The 21,566-nt window shown below is 44.9% G+C and overlaps 2 protein-coding genes across 19 annotated transcripts in view; both read left to right on the top strand.

The window, feature by feature from the left end:
- The window catches only part of GARNL3 (GTPase activating Rap/RanGAP domain like 3), a 598,754-nt gene that overhangs the window by 215,292 nt on the left and 361,896 nt on the right, over positions 1-21,566 (top strand). The window lies entirely within an intron of this gene.
- Positions 1-21,566, top strand: part of RALGPS1 (Ral GEF with PH domain and SH3 binding motif 1) — a 309,219-nt gene that overhangs the window by 99,334 nt on the left and 188,319 nt on the right. For all 18 annotated transcript variants that reach the window (XR_007719610.1, XM_050760039.1, XM_050760032.1 and 15 more), the window contains one exon: positions 16,313-16,396. Coding sequence is in view for 17 of the 18 variants with exons in the window: in XM_050760039.1 (XP_050615996.1) it covers positions 16,313-16,396 (84 nt within the window). In the remaining variant the exon portion in view is untranslated. The remainder of the gene's footprint in view (positions 1-16,312; positions 16,397-21,566) is intronic.

The following is a 21,566-nucleotide window of genomic DNA, read 5'->3' as shown; positions in this document are numbered from 1 at the left end:
ACTTGAACCTGGGAGGCGGAGGTTGCAGTGACCCAAGATTGCGCCATTGCACTCCAGCCTGAGTGAAAACAAGACTCTGTCTCAAAAAAAAATAAAAACAAAAACAAAAACCCAAACCAACCAAGCAAACAAAATAATGCCTTCTTCTGGAAGGACCTGCCTGAGGCTATTTTATAGTTAAAAAAAAAAAACAGAAGAAGTACATTCTAAAATTAACAGTGGGCTGGGCGCAGTGGCTCACGCCTGTAATCCCAACACTTTGGGAGGCCAAGGCAGGTGGATCACTTGAGGTCAGGAGATACCAGCCTGGCGAACACGGTGAAACCCCATCTGTACTGAAAATGCAGAAATTAGCTGAGCGTGGTGGCACGTGCCTGGAGCCCCAGCTACTCAGAGGCTGAGGCACAAGAATCGCTTGAACCTGGGAGGTGGAGGTTGCAGTGAGCTGAGTTCGTGCTGCTGCACTCCAGCCTGGGTGACAGTGAGACTCCTTCTCAAAAAATAATAATAATAACAATGAAAAGTATAGCAAATACATAAACCAGTAACAGTCATTTATTATCAAGTATTATGTACTGTATATAATTGTATGTGCTGTACCTTTGTATGGCTGGTAGCACAGTAGATTTGTTTACACCAGCATCACCACAAACACTTGAGTACTGAGTTGTGTTACAACCTTTCTATGACTACAACATCACTAGGTGATAGGAATTTTTAGCTCCATTATAATCTTATGGGACCACTGTTGTATATGTGGTCCGTTGTTGACCAAGACGTCATTCTGCAGTACATGACTATATTGAGTTAAATAAAATAAATTGTCAACATTAATTTTACTCATTTCTTTTTCCTTTTTCAAAACATGGCATTTGAGAATTTAAAATGTGTGGATTACATTATATTTCTATTGGACATCGCTGGGTTATAGCCTCAGAGGCCTTTCTCAACCAGGATTTCATGAGAAAATTAACCTAGTGCCTGAAGGTCCATTGTATGTAATGAATGTACCATCTCAGGAGAGTTAAACAGTCACTCAAATCATTTTCTGTGCTCTGTGGTTCAGATAAGAAACCTAGATGAGAAAGGCTGTAGCCTTTTAGAAAGGCTGTTGTTACTCTTTTTTCCGTTGTTGCATGCATTTACTGTTCATTATTTATTTTATTTTATTTTATTTTATTTTATTTTATTTTATTTTATTTTATTTTATTTTTGAGATGGAGTCTCGCTGTGTCACCCAGGCTGGAGTGCAGTGGCACAATCTTGGCTCACTGCAAGCTCCGCCTCCCGGGTTCATGCCATTCTTTCTCAGCCTCCCAAGTAGCTGTGACTACAGGTGCCTGCCACCATGCCCGGCTAATTTTTTGTATTTTTAGTAGAGACAGGGTTTCACCATGTTAGCCAGGATGGTCTCGATCTCCTGACCTCGTGATCCACCCACCTCGGCCTCCCAAAATGCTGGGATTACAGGTGTGAGCCACCACATCCGGCTGCTGTTCATTATTTTTTATTGCTTACTAATATCCTGTTGTATAAATGTACTACAACTTGTCTGTCCATTCTGCTGCTTGACATTTGTGTTTCCAGGTTGAGGCTGTTATTTCTTTTCAACTTTGATTTTAAGTTGAAGGGTGCATGTGCAGGGCATGCAGGTTTGTTACACAGGTAAATGTGTGTTAAGGGGGTTTGGTTATTTATAATTTCAATTCAAATTCCTGTAGTGTTTCTCTCAATCGTATAATGAGGGCTGTTGGTTTGAGACAGATACTACTAAGCTTCTAAATTGTTTTTCTCTTTTTTAAAATCTCAAATGAATGTTACATTTTGCCAGTTACCATTTCAGTATCTATTGGGAGGATCATATCACTTTTTTATCTTGGAATTATCAATATGCTTGTTTGATTATTAACACTAGCTGATTCCTATATTTCTTAGCCAAACTTGTTAAGTTTGGGGATTTTTTTCCATCACTTTTTGTGCCCTGGTATAAATTATTTGCTGTAAGTATTATGTATTCTTCAAAAGTCAGAGAGAACTCACTGGTAAAGCCATGTGGTCCTGGAATCTTTGGTTTAACTTTTTTCATTTCTTGCAGGGTTTTTAGCATATTCATCAAATATAGAAAAGTTTCAGTTAGTCAGAAATAGAAGGCAGTGCGAAGATTAGGTTAGAGCCTGCACCTTCCTGTGAAGAAGGTACTTCCAGAAATTTCATTTTGTGTTCCCAGCAATGGTCAGGATGACCCTGCAGCACATGAGGATCAACATTAAGAAAGATTGAGCTGTGCTGAGAAACATGAATTGCAATGGGAAAAGTGAGCAACAAGTTAGAGATTGCAGAAAACCAAAGTAATAAATTCAGGGACAAAGTACAATTTTCTTCTGAAACTCAGAGCAGAAACAAAGGAAGATGAATGTGATGAATTGTTTCTAGGAGATGTCATGTGTGTATATCGCAGGAATTCTAAAAAGGAAGGGTGGGCAGATGTGAGAAAATGTTTGTAATATATTAAGGACAAAAGCAGATTATAAAACTATAGCTACAGTATGAACTCAGTTGAGAGCGAGTGTGTGTGCGTGTGTGTGCCCCTGCACCTGTGAGTGTGGGCATAGCCACCGTCCTGGCCATGGATGCGCTCTGTGGCTGAGGGTCCAGGCTCCAGAGGCCACAGGCCTGGGTTTAGTCCTGGCTCTCATATTGAAAACATATGAGGATTTGAGCAAATTGTTGAACTTCTCCAGCTTCGCCTCTGTTTCTTCATCTGTAAAATGGGGCAATAATGGTATCTATCTCATGGGGGTGTTGTAACCTATAGTTCCAGCTGCTTGGGAGATTCAGGCAGGAGGATTGCTTGAGCCCAGGAGTTTAAGACTAGCCTAAGCAATATAATAAGACCCTACCAGCCAGGCTTGGTGGTTCACGGTTGTAATCCCAGCACTTTGCGAGGCCGAGGCAAGTGGATCACTTGAGGTCGAGAGTTCGAGACCAGCCTGGCCAACATGGTGAAACCCCATGTCTACTAAAAATACAAAAATTAGCTGGGCATGGTGGTGGGCACCTGTAATCCCAGTTACTCAGGAGGCTGAGGCAGGAGAATTGCTTGAACCCCGGAGGCGGAGGTTGTAGTGAGCCGAGATCGCACCATTGCACTCCAGCCTGGGCAACAGAGGGAGACTCTGTCTCAAAAAAAAAAAAAAGGAGGCATTCAGATTTTTTTAAAAAGTTCTTCGTTGGACTTTCTGTATTGTGCAGGTTTTCTATAATGAATGTGTATTAGGTCCCTAGTAAAAAAAAAAAAAAAAAGCAAAGTTTTTTTGTTTGTTTGTTTTTTGTTTTTTTTAAAGAGAACATCTGAATGATGTATTTGGGAAAAAAACATTTCTGAAGAATATGGAGAAAGGGAATTGAACATAGTTCCCGGTGTAAGAGTGGAATGAACATGTGGCCCTGTGGGCCTAGCCCTGTTTTGTTAATCTTGTGAGCAGAGCTGCTGGCGGCTGCTCTCAGTCGCTAATTGGGCTCTTTCTCTGTCACGTGGATGGGAGACTGCTCGCAGGGTTGCAGTTGGCTGCTGCCCTGCATTGACAGCTGGTTCTAATTGTGCAGAGCTACGTAGTACTAGGGCTGGAGAGGGAAGGTTTTGGGAAATTTGCATCATCTTCCTGACCCTAAGTCTACATGTTTTCCAAGCAGATGGTAGCTTGAGGATTTGATGAAACAGTAGTGACTGTAAATGAGTTGTTATTCTATAGAAACTAGTATGACCTGAAAGCTGAGAAAGATGAATTACTTCTGCTTATTCAGTGAGTACATACATGTGTATACCGACTTCACTGGAGGCACCATTTTTTCCACAGTGATCCTTTCGCCCTCTTGTGGTTTGTCTAGCCAGGGGTTCTGGGGCCTTAGGAGGCCCTCATGTTCATTTTCCATGGCCCATCCTGCCTCCTCTCTTTCTCCATACACACAGCCCTTAGCAGGTATTTATTTCAAATTACCAAAGTGAATTGCTCTCACATAAGAAAATGCAAATATCCCATGCAGTTACCAAACTTGATTCTAGTATAGAAGGTGCTTAAAGGTTTTGGGCCCTCTCTGCCATGCTCTCCCTCATGGCATCAGGGCAATACAGCCTACCAAACACTCCATATGAGGGTTTGGGGAGCCACGTCTGCCCAGTCCCTATGTTTTCCCATCCCGCGCAGAAAAAATAAAAAAAAAATTCCACTCTTCGCCTTCCCTTAAGGCTGGGACCTGGCCTCCCACCCCTGTCCTGTCTCACTGTTTCTCCTCCCACTCCTCCCCAGGCTCCTTCTGCTCCAGCCATGGGCTACCTTGCTGTTCTCAGATATCCCATGGTGTTCCTGACTCAGGGTTTTGACTCGTGCACTTCATTTCCTTCTGCCTGGGACCCTCCTCCCCTAGATACCTGCAGAGCCTGCTTCCTCACCTCATTCCTGTCTCTACTCCATGCCAGCTTATCAGACAGACCTGCTGAAGCTTCCCCTCCAAATATTCCTACCTTCATCCTCATTCATACTTTTTCACAGGATTTATCATCTGACTTACTATGATTTCTATAAAATCTCTCTCCGTCTGTAGAAGGTAAGCACCATGAAAGTAAGAGCATGTTTGTTTGTTCACTGCTGCATTTCCTAAAACATACTTTAATTTTGATGAATAAATGAATGTAGATGTGCTTTATAAACTGCCAATCACTGTTGTCTCTTCCTTTTTCTCTTCCTTTCTCCTTTATCCTTTCGTATCAACCCTTTCCCTTCTTCAAACACCACCACCATCATCATCATCATCATCATCATCATCACCATCATCATCATCCAAGAAAGAACTAAAGATACCTCAGTCCTCTGGCAGTTCCCAGAAGGCTTGGACCTAGGCAGTGTCTATTAGGACTGCAACCTTGGGAAATAAAGCAAGAAAGTCCAGTTGTCCTTTGTGGCCTTGAATTGTGGTAATTTATGTTCCTGTCTTTCCCCGCTTTGAGCAGACATGAAGCTCAAGATGTGGTCTGACTCACCGTGGAACCTTTCCAGCACAGTCCTGGCACTTAAATGGCTCTCTCTCCTTCCTTTCCCACTTGCCCTTAATCCCTTTATTCCTCCTCCTCCTCCCTTCTTTTCTTCAATTTTTCTTCCTCTTTCCTCACTTCCTTGCTCTTTTTGTCTTTCTCTCCTTCCTGTTTTTCTTTCATGTTTCACTGCAGATGGTCTTGTTCCAGGGAGGGCTTGTGACAGTGCCTGGCAGTGAGTTCCCCACCAGCCATGAGCTTTTCTGACTCCCTCAGTGCGAACACTCCCTCCCTCTGCTACCAGGGGACCTGCGTGCACTTGATTCTAGCCTTAACAGCTCTCCTATAGGACAGGTGTGTTTCCCTAAGGTCCAGCTGGTCATGATTTTCACATGATTACTCCATCAAAAAGTACAGAAACAGGGCTGGGCACGGTTGCTCACGTCTGTAATCCCAGCACTTTGGAAGGCTGAGGTGGGCGGATCATCTGACGTCAGGATTTGGAGACTAGCCTGGCCAACATGGCAAAACCCCGTCTCTACTAAAAATACAAAAATTAGCCAGGCATGGTGGCGAGCGCCTATAATCCCAGCTACTCGGGAAGCTGAGGCAGAAGAATTGCTTGAACCTGGGAGGCGGAGGTTGCAGTAAGCTGAGATCACGCCACTGCCCTCCAGCCTGGGTGACAGAGCGAGACTCTGTCTCAAAAAAAAAAAAAAAAAAAAAGGAAAAGTACAGAAGCACCTAGTGGTCATGTGAAAACTGCTTGTTATTTATAAATGTTGACACTGATAGGTTATAAGCAGGTTATGATTTTATAAAAATTTGGCATATTTAGAGTATTTACTCAACTTCAAAATTTTATTTTTATGAGGTTTACAATGTGTAATGTCATCTACTAAAAATTATATTTTTCAAAGTAATCTTGTACATGATAATCGAATAGTACAGGAAAGCTGATGAAGAAAAACCTTTACCTCAGTCCCCTCCCCAAAGGTAAACTCTAAACTGTTTTTTCTACTGATTACTTTTGGAATTTTATTTGGCACACCAAAGCCTGAATTTCTTGTTTCACCAGCTTTGTATGGTATCTTGTGACCGCTCACTTCCTATGCTTTCCCTCCAGTTCTCTACTGCCCACCTTCTGTTGATTACACTTTCACATTGCCTCATTAATGAGCTTCACCAAACTCATCACACTTTTCCTTAGGTGAACTCTTAAAGCTGAAAACCATCAAACAACACTTATTATTACGGCTACGTAACTGTTACACGTAGTCAAGCCATGTACTATGCCAGGATTGTGTTTCATGCCCTAGTAACCCTGGGCCATTCAAAAGAGAATATGCCTCACAAGACCTGTAGATTTTTCTTTTCTTTTAATCCATTGATTGCTTGATACTGGGTATGTATTATATTTTGATTTCTGTTATATTTTTAATTGCTTTTATATTTCCCCAGAGGCTTCCCTTCAGGCGCCCTTTGTCCTGCTCCAATTTGAACTAGTTGTTCTCTAGTCTTTTGCACAGCTGTTATTATAGGACTTCCTTTGCAATTGTCTGTGGTTGGACTCTTTTTTTTTCTTAGTCATATTTATTGAGGTATAATTACATCCAGTAAAAATCACCCATTTTAGTGAACAGTTTGGTGATTTTGAAGAATGAGTGTTCTCATGTGGAGACCTTGTCTATCAACCCCAAAAGTTCTCCGTGACCCTTTGTAGCCAGTTTGCCTCCTGTTCCCAGTCCTTGGCAACCAAGGATCTAATTTCTGTCTCTGTCGTGTTTACCTTTTCCAGAATGTCATGTGAGTCAAATCATAGTACTTTCTTGTGTGATTTCTTTCACTTAGTATAAAACTGTTGACACTCATGTACACTGATGTGTATGTCACTCTCATTCCTGTTTTTATTGCTGAGTAGTATTGGATTATATGGCTGTACCATGATTTGTTCATCCCCTCACCAGCTGGTGGAAATCCAGGTTGTTTCTAGTCTGGGGAAATAGAGAATGAAGTTGCCATAAACATGCACATACAAGTTTTGTGGACATATATTGGTATTGGGTAAATACCTACCCAGTGGGATTGCTGGGCCTACCAGTGGGATTGCTAGGGCAGTTGATAAGTGTGTGCCTAACTTGATGGGAAACTGCCCACCTGCTTTCCTAAATGGCTGTTCTGATCCTCCACAGCACCTGGTATTGTCACTCGTGTGTGCTTTTTGCGATGATTGAACTAGATGTGGTGTCCATTGTTGTTAATTTGCATTTCCTTACTGACTAATGACATAGAGCACCTTCCCCTGTGTTTGCTTGCCGTCCATGCATCCACCTGGTAAAGTGTCTTTTGTTTAATTTTTTTTTTTTGGGGGGGAGACAGTCTTCGTTCTGTCATCCAGGCTGGAGTGTAGTGGTATGATCATGGCTCACTGCAGCCTCGAACTCCTGGGCTCAAGCAATCCTCCTGCCTCAGCCTCTTGAGTAGCTGAGACTACAGGCAAGCACCACCATGCCTGGCTAAGTGTTTTTTTTTTTTTTTTTTCCTAATTTTCTGTAGAGACAGGGTTGCACTATATTGCCCAGGCTGGTTTTAAACTCTTGGGCTCAAGCAATCCTCCTGCCTCTACCTCCCAAAGTGCTGGGATTACAGATGTGGTTTACTTTTTAAAAAACATTGGTGTATTCTCTAGAGAGACAGAACTAATAGGATATATATACAAAGGGGAGTTTATTAAGTATTAACTCACATGATCACAGGGTCCTACAATAGGCTGTCTGCAAGCTGAGGAGCAAGGAGAGCCAGTCCGAGTCCCAAAACTGAAGAACTTGGAGTTCGATGTTTGAGGGCAGGAAGCATCCAGCATGGGAGAGAGATGTAGGCCGGGAGGGTGGGCCAGTCTAGTCTTTTCACATTTTTTCTGCCTGCTTTATATTTTAGCCGCATTGGCAGCTGATTACATGGTGCCCACCCAGTTTAAGGGTGGGTCTGCCTTTCCCAGCCCACTGACTCAAATGTGAATCTCCTTTGGCAACACCCTCACAGACACACCCAGGATCAGTACTTTGCATCCTTCAATCCAATCAAGTTGACACTCAGTATTAACCATCACAATTGGGTTGTTTGTCTTCTTATTGTTGAGTTATAACAGTTCTTTATATTTTATATACAAGTCTTTTTTCTATCAGATATTTGTTTTACAAAATGTTTTTTCAGTCTGTTGCATTTCATTTTCTTAACAGTGTCTAAGTACATTAGAGGGTTTTTTCTAAGTTTTTGTCTCTGTTTCTTCCAAAGTCATTGTCATTTATTACCTTGGTTTTCCTTCTGTTCTGTTGGCTTAACTCATATGACTGGTGGCTTGTAGGTGTTGTGATTTTTCCCCCCGGCTTTTCTCCTGAGGGGAGTCTGCCTGGGAGAGCCAAGTGGCCTGGACAAGAAACAGCAGGTTGCCCGCACTGCAGGATGACAGGGTGGGGACTGGCGCACAGGGTGCAGTTTTTTGTCAGCAAAAGGAGGCGACCTTTATTCTGGGGGTTCCAGCATGGAAGCCTTTAATTCTCCCATCCTGCTTTTTGCCTGGAGGTGGATGCTAGCAGGCAGCAGGTGGGGGTGCTGGCTGAGACAGTGTCCAGTACACTGACCTTTCATTTGTCCCCCGTTTATTGTTCCTTAATGACTCTGAGCCAGGAGCCTCTCTGAGGTCCCCCAAGGCAGCCTGACTTCACCACCTCTGTAGCCCCTTCCTGGCATAGTCTAGCTTGAGACTTTCTGTTTTCATTTAATCAAAATCCATGCTGATCTCCAGTAATGTGTTGAAATCTCTCATTTGATGAGGGTAGTAGTGCCATCCACTCTGTTCTCATTCCTAGTTTAGGTTTATCTTTTACTTCTGTGCTTTGTCAGAGGGGTTTTGGGAGTGATGTTAGGCAAATGTGTATGTCAGGTGTCATTTGAACATGCCACTGATTTTGAACTTAATATGGCACCAATTTTAGGTGGTTTTGGGTTTGTCACAGACACAGATGATGGAATCAGCTTCTCGCTTTTGAAACCTGTTTTTAATAATGGACTAACTTTATTGTTCTCTCACGTATTTGATTCATGGTCTCATTAAGGGTTATAGAAAAAGATGATATTTGATTGTGTTTACAGTGAAATATATACAAATACAAGCATTATATTTTGTTAATAACTATTAGGATCTGCTGGAACTGCAGATTTTACCGAGGGGAGAACTAGTGGTAGTGGATGTGACCCCCCACCCACCAGTGGATGGGTCTTCCCTGAAATAGACCAGATGAGTATTCTCCCCAGTTAGCATATCCATAAACTATGGCGCATTTGCTGCCTAAAAGAACCAAGAAGCTTCTTTGCTTCCCTTAGCTTGCTTTGTAGTCTCAGATTGTTCTGAGTTCTCACTTTTCTGACGCCATGTAGAGTGTGAGCTCTGGAATCAGACTGAGGTTTGAATCCCAGTTCCAGCACTTACTAGCCGTGTGACCTTAGACATGTGGCAGTCTCTCTGAGTCTCATAGTCTCATCCATCGAGTGGTACCTATCACATCGTCTTGTTTGTGGATTCAGTAAGTTACGGCATGTAAGTCCCCTAGCCCAGAGTCTAGCAGGCCATTTTAACAGTCAGTAAACACTGATTCTATATATCCCTAAGTCTCCACTCCCGGAGGAGCTCCCTGTGTGTCTGTGGACATTTTGACTCTGGATCCTACTATCCCTTTTGTCTTTTAAGCCCTGCCTGTGTTGCCAGAGGCACTGTGCCCTATTCTGGCCATGGCAGCCTGATTCCTGGGCTGGCCCTGACTCAGGTGTGGTGCTCTCAGAAGCCTGCCCAGGTTCTGCTTTGGTCTATTCCTTCATGTCACCCAGTTCTCCTCTAGGCTGGGAGCCTGCTGGAGCCCCGGCTGTGGCCTGCAGCTCTGTTCTGGCTATGGTGAGAATGGGCTCCCATCACTTCTACCATCCACTACCTGTGTGGTCTGGATAAATTAATTTACCTGCTTGTTACATATTTTTTCATTTAGAAATTGGAGGTCAGAGCAGTCGTATCCACTGTGAGGGTTCTGTGAGGATAAAATGAGATGGTCTCTGTGGAGTGTGTAGCACACGTCCTGGCACAATGTAGGTGCTCAATAAATCTTGCTGGTGCTTCCCTCTGGCTAGGCCTTGGCTCTCATCCTGGCACCATTGGAGTCCTAGTGTCCAGGGACTGCTGTCCTGTGTGCCTCCTCCATCTGATTCCAGGGGCTCTCCTGGCCTGGATTTTCAACCCCTGCACCCACTGCTCAGTGCTGCCTTTCCCTGTGAGCATTATTTAATTTAATAAGCACATTACAATGTGTCATTTTTTTCTAAGCACTTTGCAAATATTGGCCCATTTAATTAATATAACTACCTTACAAAGGAGGTGCTATTATTAATGCCATTTTTCAGATGCAGAAAGTCAGGCACTGAGAGTTTAAGTGACTTGTCCAGGGTCACACAGCCAGGGAATCAGCCTTGGTCCATGTAAGTCCTTAACTACTATATGCTGTGGCCTCTTTTTTGTGACCCTTGTGCCCTCAGAGCTCACTCTTGAGACCAGAGCCAGCCCTTCTGCCAGATCCCAGGTGGGGAGCTTTCATGGAATTCGGTTACTCCTGCTTGGGCCTCTAGACCCCCGACTTTCACACGAGGAAGGTGTGGACATCATGCACCTTTGCTGCTGCCACAGCAGTCCCAGGGTGAACTATAGATAGAGAAGAATGTAGACTCCTTGTGGGTGATAAGGCATGGACGTCCCTGAAGGACACGCTAGCCACTCTCTATTAATTTGCCCATCTCCTTAGCCCATTCTTAACTCTGTCACAAGAGTCTAGGCCCTGAATACCTTACTCCCCAGTCAGACCCACTCTGGTCAGGTCCCCAAAACTGGCACTGTCTCCCTGACTGTCTTACTGGGTCACCTATCTCCTAGGGTCACCTGTCTCCTAGGGTCACCTATCTCCCAGGGTCACCTATCTCCTAGGGTCACCCATCTCCCAGGGTCACCCGTCTCCCAGGGTCACCCGTCTCCCAGGGTCACCCGTCTCCCAGGGTCACCTGTGTCCTAGGGTCACCTGTCTCCTAGGGTCACCTGTCTCCTAGGGTCACCCATCTCCTAGGGTGTTTTAGAACTCCTTTGGCTAGGTGTATAATTGTCCCACCGGTTCTTCTGAAGATGATTTATAAAAGCAAATCTGGGAGGTCTTTTCTGTTTTTTTTTTTTTTCTCCCTTCCTGTGAGAGGGTGGGATGGGAAGAATGGGAGAAAAATGGAGGGAGGAGGAAGAAGAAAGCCATTGAGCCCAGTGGTGATGTGCTGTTGGCTGGTGCCAGCCTGGCAGTGATCCTGAGTCTGTTGTAGTGACTCGCCCTTGAGGCAATGCGTTTTCCATGTGGACACGTTTGATGAATGTGATTTGGAGATGACTGCAGTGAGAGTTAGGCACACGTGGAAGGGCCATGTGCTGACGCCAGCTTCCTATGGCCTGATGGCCTAGATGCTGTGGGGGTCTTCAGAGAGGACTTGTCACCACTCCCCAGGTCTCTTCTCCCAAGGCCTTACCTGGTGGACTCCAGACATGGTGAGGGTTGGGCCTTTCTCAGCCCACCTCAAGGCATCTGACTCCCAGAACTCTAAGCACAAAACCGGCAGCTAGTGGAGTGAGCCTCATGGTGGTGTGGCCCAGAGCAGCTTTGCAGGGGCAGCTGAAACCAGTGTTGATTCTTGCTTTCACCTAGGAGTGTTTACAGGTGGGGGTATTAAGACTAAGTTGTTTTTGCACAGTTGGGGATTATTTCCACAGTGTCTTTGTGATAAACATTCTTCTTTGATTGTCAGAGTGAATGTCTAAATGAATTTTTTGTTGTTATGTGTTTTTTATTTAAGGCAGCTGGTCAGGATACCCTTTTGGTTCTGGGCCCACTGATTTTCAGTTGTCTGGGGATGACAAAGAAGGTATGGCCAGGAGGTACCTGGCTATGCTGGACGGGAGCTCAGGAGAGAAACTTGGGCTGGACACAGACATGTAGTTGAAACCACAACAGTCGGTATGTGTGATCTTCTAGGGAGAAATATAGAAGAATGTAGAAGATGACCTTAGACAAGTTGAGGTGGAGACTGTGTCAGAAAAGAAAAGAGCAGCCGGAAAATAAGACTAAGAATGAGGGGCCCGAAAGGTGGGGAAGCAACAGGAGAATGCAATGAGCAGAGGCAAGACAGAGGACAACAAATACGGCCGGGGCCAAGAGCGGCCGGTGAAGGGGCACTGATTTCCTAGTTGGGAAGTTGTCTTAGGGGAAGGAACAGTTACAGGGGAGCAGGAGCAGGGAAGGCAGGTAGTAGAGGGGAATGAGTTTAAGTCGTTCTCTTGCGAGGGAGAAAAGTAGCAGGAGCTGGAGGGGACGGGGTCTGGGAGAGGAGTTTTTTATTGTTATTAATATTAATTGGAGAAGCTTAATGCATGTTAAAATGCTAGCAGGAAGGAGAAATTGGAGAGGAAGAGGTGGAAGGTACAGGGATGACAGAGAGCATCAGAATAAGGTCTCTGAGAAGGCAGAGGAATGGGATGGGGCAGCAAGAGAGCGAAAGAAGCCCCTCTTTCATTAAAGCCAGAAGGAGGGAGAGGATGCAAGGATGTTTAAGTTTGGTGGCAGGAAGTTTTCCTCTCATAGTGTCTATTTTTCCCTGATGAGCCTGAGGAACACCGTGGTGACAGGAGGAAGGTCTCAGCAGCACCTGGCAAAGGACTGCACAAGCTCTTAGTCCCCTCACATTCAGTCAGCTCAGCCACGAAGTCAGGGCCTGGGACCGCCTGGGCAAGATGTGGGCCTCAGCGCCCATGGGAAGGGCTGTGCGACAGTCCCTGGGCAGCTCAGTGGCTCACTACAGACACAGAGCTACCAGGGCTGTACTGGGCTCATCTCAAACCCTGGTCTCCCTTCTAGAATCAGCCTTGTCTCCTCTGGTCAATTTTAACTAAATTACACTCAAATAAGTTCCACAGTGTGGACCTTTTTTAGGCATTAGTGACTGGAAGAGTTTTGTTCTATTACTTCACATTTTCCTAAACCCACTTAACACAGATGGAATCTTTTGTAATCCTGTAAGGCCAAACACAGAAGAGGAACTGTGCCAAAGCGGTAAGGCCCAGTACTTGTTTTAGCACAGATAGAATGGTCTTATTTCTTTTGACGCTGATAAATCTTCTGCGCTGAATTTGGGGGGTCTTCACACTGAGGAGTGCTCATGCTTCATTCATTCAACAGAGGCTGCTTGAGCATCTGCTGTCAGCCAGGCCCTGTGCCCCGCATGTCACCTCCCTTGTCAGGCTCTGCCTTCTTCAGTCTCCATCACAATTCTGTGGGGTTAGCTACAGCATCTTCCTATTTAGTACTGGAGGACCTGATGCCAAGAGAGGTGATTTGTCTGGAGTTTCCCAGGAAATAAGTGACAAGATCTGGGATTCAGAGTGAGATATTTGGCTCAAAATCCTTTACTCCTTCCATTTTATCAAAGTACTTCTCAAACATAATGTTTTACTCTGCTGATGTGTTAATTTTAATTAATTAATTTTAAATGTTACATGCATTCCAGTGCAAAAGGTTCCTTAGGAAATTGTCAAAACCCAATAACTCCACAAAGAGTTTTTGAATTAGGGTCTTAGAAATGTTCAAACCAAGTAAATTTAGAGAAGATGTATTAAGTACCAACTTTGATTCTTGCCTGCATAATATCAGCAAAATGAAAGAGAAATAATAATAGATTTTGTTAATAATTCAAGACAGTAAAGAGAGTACGGTGTGGGAAAAAGAAGACGTTTGGCATTCAAGCTGAGTCTGAATACCGCCTTGTTGCTTAACAGCAGGGAGGTTGCTTAACCTCCCTGGGAAGAGGAAGGCAGGTGACCTTTATCAAGTACCTGTCACATGCTAGGTGCTTTGCATGTCTTAATCTCATTTAATTGTTATAGTGAGCTTCACAGATAAGTATAGTATCATTCCCACTTTAAGATGAGAAACTAGAAGTTCTGAGAAGATAAGCATCGTGCAGCTGGTGTATGGCCAGCCAGTATCTGACCCTGGGATCCACTCTTCTCCCTTTCCGGGTGTTGTCTGAAGTTATTACAGTGTGGAAATAAGACCACAGAGTCTGAATTAAATTCATGCATGCACATGCTTGCGTGCATGCGTGCGTGCAAACACACACACACGACTTCTGCTATTTATTCAAAAATTTAGGAAAAATACAAAGGGAGCAGTTATCAGCTAGAAATTGGGCAACAACCATGCCTCAGTCCTGAAACATCAGTTTTATGAGTAAGGTTTTATATTTTATTATAAAACCTATACTTTTCCAGGACTGGCTTTGTGATCCACTGGGGAGAAAGGCCTTTGTCTTCACAAACAAACTTTAAAAGGGCAATAATAACATATATTTGCAAAGTGATTCAATATGTGTTTTAAAGAGAGGGAGATAGTACATGTAACTGAGGTAGGTCAAACATACATTTGAAACCGAACATAGGCCGGGTGCAGTGGCTCATGCCCGTAATCCCAGCCCTTTTGGAGGCCGAAGCAAGAGGATCGCTTAAGGCCAGGAATTTGAGACCAGCCTGGGCAACACAGTGAGACCCCCATCTCTACAAAAATAAAAATTAGAAAAAGAAACCAAGTGCGAATATATGTCGTCAGAACTAGGAGAATCATAGTAAACAGCTGGAACTTCTACAACTTAAAGAGATTCATCTCTGCTTTTGAAAAGAAGTAGAGTCACAATATTCATCCAAGAGAAAGAAACCTCTTTATTAAAATGGGTGTGGCGAGAATTACATGAGATGACATAGGTGAGGTGCCCTGTCCAGCGCCTGCTGTGTGGGGAATTCTTGCTAAATGGTAGCACCAGTGAATTCTGTTGTCATTGCTATTAACTTGAGTCTAAGTTGTGAGGGTGTGAAGGACATGGCAGGCTCCAGGTTATTTGTGTTCTCTTGTGTGGGTGACCTTAAGGACAGAAGTGAGGCACCAGGAGGAGGCGTCTCGGCCCCTGGCTGGTTCCTCTGTGTTCCCATGTCCAGGGCATTCATCTTGTTACTAGGAGCTGCTGTTACCTTTAGCCAGGCTCCCACCAAGCCCCTTTCTATGGCTGATTGTCAGGTCCTAAGGTGTGTTTGACAGGCGTGGACCTTCAGAAGTGACTGCTGGCAGCCAGTTTTGTCCTGGGCTGTTCCTACTGGTCCCCTCCCTGCTTTCCTAGGAGACCCCTGATCTATACCTATTGCAGCTGCTGGGCAGCTGCCTCTCACTAAAGATCTTACAAAAACTCTAGGTAAATGGCAAAAAACCAGTGCTATTAGTAATACTGAGGCCTGGTAGGATTTAAAAGGCGGTCTTGTAACTTATAGGTGGAGAACTTCAGAATCTGCAGCCTTTGCTACCTTTCCTCCAATCTCTGTCAGGGCTCCACAAGGCACACACTGAGAATGCTGGGCGTTTGGATGATGGCTTCTCCTTGGTCCTTTTTTTGTAGCACCAAGTAATCCCATTAGATTGCTCCTATTGTGTCCAGCTTTCATCCCTTGGCTAAGAGCCAGACTTACTGATAAATAAAATCTAGATAATTCAATTCTTCAAATTATAATGCTAAACCTAGCAGAAAAAAAGAGACAAGGCCCCCGAACAAGATATTAAAGGGGACCTTTCCTTCTGCATGCTTTTGGTTATATGAGGGATTGGAGGGGCCAACTACAGGACAGAATCTGAGGTCATACCAGAAGCTTCTTTGATTGCAGTGGGCTTGGACTGGGACTTTCCTCACACCAGGAATGTATGATGTCATGTGGCCAGTGAAATCTGAGATATTTTAATGAAGCCCTGGCATCACAACTATGCGGGGTTGAGTTCTGCTGGTTAAAACATTTCTGTGCCCCCTCAGACAATTTGCATTGTAAGAAGGACTTCTGGTCTTAGAGAAGCTGGCAGAGTGGCAATGGATTTCTTTTGGCACAGAAATCCTAGGAAACATGGCCAGAGTTGTGGAGAAAAGTATTCCACTTATCCTCACTTCTGGTAGTCCCAGGATGCACCGTCACCTACAAACCCAGCCCTCCTTTCCCTCCTGGTGAAGATGGGAACAGCCAAGGTGTCAGCTCCTTCCCACCTTCATGCATGCTCATGTTCCCATTTGATGCCCCTGGTGTTTTTGCATCCCAACTAGAATCACTGTTGAAATTCATTCTGTGCTTCCTAGGAACTAGCCAGCTGTGGATGGAGTAAGAAGGAGAAACACAGTCTTGCCCCTAACGTTGTGGCCTTTACCCGGAGGTTTAACCAGGTAAGCAACACCCCTTGCATGTGCCTATCCAGAGAGTAATCTGCTACTGTCCCCCATAGGCTGCGAATCCCCCCAAGGCTGTCTTCCAGGCACCTGGCCCCAGATCCACCTTCTCTTCCTGAGTCCCCTACCTTTATCCAGTTTTGTGCCATTGTAGTCTGTTTGCACAGAGCAGGTGGAACTGAACATACCTTTCCTATGCTTAAATCACTTCAGTGACTTCCAGTTTCAGTTAAGCTAAGGTTCAAGTACCTTAATATGCTTTGCAGGGTTTGGCATGGTGGATCTCGTTTCCGTCCACCCCTTCAGCCTCATCTCTTTTCCATCCTCCTGGCCTTTCTTTTCTTACCTGATATATCTTATCTCTGTCCTGTCAGACCCCTGTGTGCAGTCTTCACAGCGCAGAATCCTTCCTCCCTGTTCAGCTTCCTTCCTCCCTGTTCAGCTTCCAATCAGATGTCAGCCTGAATATCATTTCTTTGGAGAGTCTTCCCTGAATCCCCAGACCGTATGAGGTCACACATCCCCACGTTGTACCCTATACTCCGTGTGGTCCTTTATTAGTTTGTCCTCATGTTGTATCACTCTGTAGTCTCCACCTTCCTTGCCGGCCTGGGAGCCCCATGAGCATGTCTGTCTTGTTCATTACCCACCACCTTGCCCAACGTCAGGTCTATCATAGACCCTCATTAACTATGTATGGAACGAATATATGAGGTGCTCAGGAAGTACTTTTAAATTGAGTTTTCTTGAATTCCTGATGGCCTGATCCCTGGCCCTGCGCTACTTTAAACTGACTTGGTCCGACCAGAACCTGTGCTCCAGGGATGAAGATCTGGAATGATGATTGGAGACTTGGATCAACTGAGGGAGGTAGGGTGTCTTATTTCTCAGCCAGACCTGCATGATCCTCAGGAGAAGGCACACAAACCAAAGCCCCAAATTGTACTGTTGACAGATTTCCTTCCTTCTTATTTTTCTGGTTTCAAATGAGGCCAGTGGCCTAGAGGTTGCTAGTATGTATGACTGGCCCTCTGGGTGATGGGGCCTGGATTCCCTTTGGGCCCTCTCTCCAGCTGGGCCTTCTCTCTCGGAAATGCTTGATCTTGTGCATCACTGTTGCTCAATCCTCTCCAGGCTTCTCCACCCTTGACCTTCCACCGCAAGGCCAGCGGGATCCTCAGAGAGGCACCAGCTTGTAGTTTGAAGATTGAGGCTGGAATTAGCATTATTATTATTTGATGAGATATAGTAGGAACCAAGAAAGACCTAGGTGTATCTGGAGTAGGAGCTGCACACTGTTTGTTTTGAAAAGAGAATTTCCAAAGTCTTATGCTTCTTTTTTCTTTGTTTTGAAAAATCGTCTCTTTTCAACTGAGCTCAGTCTTAAAAAAAAAAAAAAAAATGTGAGAATTTTGTCAGGGGATTCATAGTTTCCTTAAAACTATTTGACTGGGAGCCAACTCAGTCCCTACCTCTGACCAGCCACAGAGCTCCCAGAGGAGGGGCAGCTGGGGGCTCTGATGTAATCTGCTTTGCACGCGGATGCCAGGTCAACTTGGCAAAGGCGGTGTAGCTTGTTCTGTGAACAATTGTGTTGTGTCCAGCTCAGACCAAGTGATGAAATGAGCCAGAAGCAAAGTCACATTTTTTTTCAAACAATGCTCTGGGAAATGGTCTTCCTGCTGGCCCATCAGCCAGTCAGAGAGCCAGCAGCTCCTGGACATAGCCCTGGTAGCTCTGGTTTGAAAACTGGCCAGAGGCCAGGCCTGGTCAGCCACTGGGGCTGCCTTCTTTGGGATGAACTTGTTGGCGTCCCTTCCTTGCAGAGCTTTTATGTGTAAGAACAAGACTCATTAGACTCCAAATAAAAGAAAGCAGGTCACTTACCTGTCTGAGCCCCAGCTTTCTTTTCTGTAACTGAGAATAATAGTAGTGCTCTCCTTGCACAGTTGTTATGAAGAATAAATGGAATATGAAGAGCTTTAGCACAATGTCTGGCACGTAGTAAGCATCCAACTGCTTTGGGAGAAGAAAAGAGAAATATTAAGATCAGCTGATTGGGAGGAGGTTGCCAGGGGATTTGAGGCTTCTTGTGGCCAAACAGAAACCCGGTGGCTAGTGCTTGCCTGCTTCTCCATGGGATCTGAGTCCTTTGGGATTTGCTCATAGAATGGTGGAGATGGAAGAGTTTGGCCAAGTTCACTAAAGGTCTTTTATGAGCCAGGCCTATGTCACAGCCCCAAGGAATACACCGTGTAGCACAGAAGTTCTCAATCTTTTTTGGGTCTTGGGTTCTTTTGAGAATCTGACAGTATCACATATGAATGTTGCCTCAGAAAACTGCACAGATATACAAATTTGCATTTAATTTTAGGGTGTTCACTGCCTTCCTGAAGTTTATGTGTGTACATTTATGGGTCTGTGGACAATAGGCTGAGAATCTGTGTCTCAGGGAATCCAGCAGGCCTGGGTGTGAGTCTTATCGCGACAACTCAGTAGCCGTATGATCTTGGGTTGGCTTTTGGCCTCTCTCAGCCTCATAGGCCTCATTTATAAAACAGGAAGAATCATTTCAAGTGGTTTTTGAAGACTAAACAAGAATCATGAATATAAATGGGTTAGCCCAGTACTTGACACTTAGTAAACATTCCACGTAAGGTTAAACAAAGGGGCAGAGTAGTGGGAGCTATGAGCTGAAAGGAAGGTTAAGACCAAACCAGCAGGCTTGGGCCTAAGTGCAAGGTTGGGCTTGTATCACAAAGATGCTGAAATTTTTGGAAAAGGTGAAGAGGGAATTGGGAGAAACGTGGTTCTAGTCTAGGCTGTGCTGCTAACTTGCTTTAAGGCCCCTCCTCTCTTTGGGTCTCAGGACCTTTTTATATTCATGGAGATTGGACAGGGCCAAATGTTCCCAACTTTTCTCATGGATACATTTTATAGTTCCTAATGACTGAAACCCCAGCTCAAACTCAGGTAAGCACAAAAGAGAGCTTCATGGCTTATATATAATAACTAAGTCTAGGGAGATACTTCAAATATTGCTGAATCTAGGCAGCGGGGACAGTACTGTCTGAACTCGGTCTTGCTCTCTCCACCTCCAGGTTCTGCTTTCCTCTGAGCTGGTTCCACCTCAGGTAGCTTCCCCCTGTGGTTGCAGGATGGCTAGCAACAATTCCAGGCTTGTATCATATTCCAAGGGCAACCTCAGGAGAAAAGACCTGCTGCTTTTTCAGTAGCTCTATCTGATGCCCTGGAATTGAGACTCAGTGGCTCAGATTGCCCTGGCTTGTGACCCATCTTGTTTGTTATGATCTAATCACTCTGACCAGGAAGACATGAAGGTCTGATTGGCCAGGTCTTGGAAACAGGCCTTCCTATGGAGGAGAGGTGGTAGGCCTAGACCACATGGACTGAGAATGGAGAAGGGGTATTTCCTCAAGGAAAATCAGGGAGTTCTGGAAGGAAGAAGCTAAGAATGAGGGCCAGAAAGGAAGACAGTTAGTTATCATAGACCTTCTTTTCTCTTGTACTCTTCCAGTCTGCTCTGAGCTTTCTCCCCAGTCCATTCTGTTGATACCTTGTCACTCTCAAGTCCTGTCTGCCCTCTGAACTCCCAGGCTCACGAGCCTACTCACTATTTTTAAAACATGTATTGAGCACTTATGCTGAACTTATTGAGTCGGATACTATGCTAAGCATTTTACCCGTGCTATCATACATGCTATTTTACAGTTATTTCATGGATAAAGAAACAGAGGCTCTGCAAAGTGAAACAACTTGCTCAAATTTACATAGCTGGTGAATTCATCTGCTTAAGGGGCCTTCTGGTTTTTTTCTGAACACTTTTCTAATAGAACCTTCTGCTTTGCCAAACCTAATTTACCACAGGACTGGGAGACAATGTTACCTTTCTCCTGTCTTCCAAATGCTATCTCTAAACAGTTATTCTTTCCTCATTGTGTAATGTTCCCTTTTATGTGACTCTCATTACTCTAGTTATATTCATTTGCTTATTCAGTAGTCATTGACTGGATATGTACTAGGCTCTGTGCTGGTTCAGGGGGTCAACAATAAACAAGTTGTCACCCTTGCCATTGTCAGCTCATAGTTGAGTGTAGGAGGCAAACATGATGGAGGCGATTCCAGTCCAGGGGAGTCCATGCTAGGATGGGGAAACCAGAGGAGAGGCATGTGCAGGAGCAAGGGAGGCCAGAGTGGGGTCTGTTCCTTCAATCTGTGTGAGGGATTGGAGATGTAAACTGGCTGGGCACAAGAAAATATTAGAAGACAAAACGACAGCTATTGGTGATTGATTGGATATGGAGGGAAATGACAGAGAAGAGTAAAAGAGGGTCCTCTTTGGGTATTTGGGCAGTCCCATCCTTGAGACAATGAACACAAAGGAGGAGCAGTTTTGAGAGTTAGAGATGAGTTAGGTTTGGACATGTGGAATGAAGCATGCAGGAGGTCATTGGATATTTGAGTCTGGAAGTCGGGGAAAGGTCCAACCTGGAGATGCAAATGTTGGAGTCATCTGCATTTGAAGGCCCTGGGTCAGTGAAATCATCCAAGGAGAAACAGAGGCCCAAGTGAGTACCTGAGGATTGCTGACATTTAAGGGATGGGCGGAGGAGAGGAGGCCACACAGAAGGCAGAGAGAGAGCATCCTGGGAGCAGAACACTTGGTGATATGGAAAGGGCAGTGTCTGGAAATCAGTGTTTCAGAAATGAGGGAATGTGGCCGGGCGCGGTGGCTCAAGCCTGTAATCCCAGCACTTTGGGAGGCCGAGACGGGCGGATCACGAGGTCAGGAGATCGAGACCATCCTGGCTAACACAGTGAAACCCCGTCTCTACTAAAAATACAAAAACTTAGCCGGGCGAGGTGGCAGGCGCCTGTAGTCCCAGCTACTCGGGAGGCTGAGGCAGGAGAATGGCGTGAACCCGGGAGGCGGAGCTTGCAGTGAGCTGAGATCCGGCCACTGCACTCCAGCCTGGGTGACAGAGCGAGACTCCGTCTCAAAAAAAAAAAAAAAAAAAAAAAAAAAATGAGGGAATGCTACAGAATGAGTCATCCAAGACAGGGCTAAAAAAGAGTCCTTTGAATTTAGCAGCAAGGGCAGTTTTGCAGGGATGTAGCAGGTTGAGTGGTAGATGTGAGGCAACGA

The sequence above is a fragment of the Macaca thibetana genome, chromosome 15, assembly GCF_024542745.1.
Source record: "Macaca thibetana thibetana isolate TM-01 chromosome 15, ASM2454274v1, whole genome shotgun sequence".
In the NCBI taxonomy this organism is placed as follows: Eukaryota; Metazoa; Chordata; class Mammalia; order Primates; family Cercopithecidae; genus Macaca; species Macaca thibetana.
This window is presented reverse-complemented; position numbering and strand designations above follow the sequence as displayed.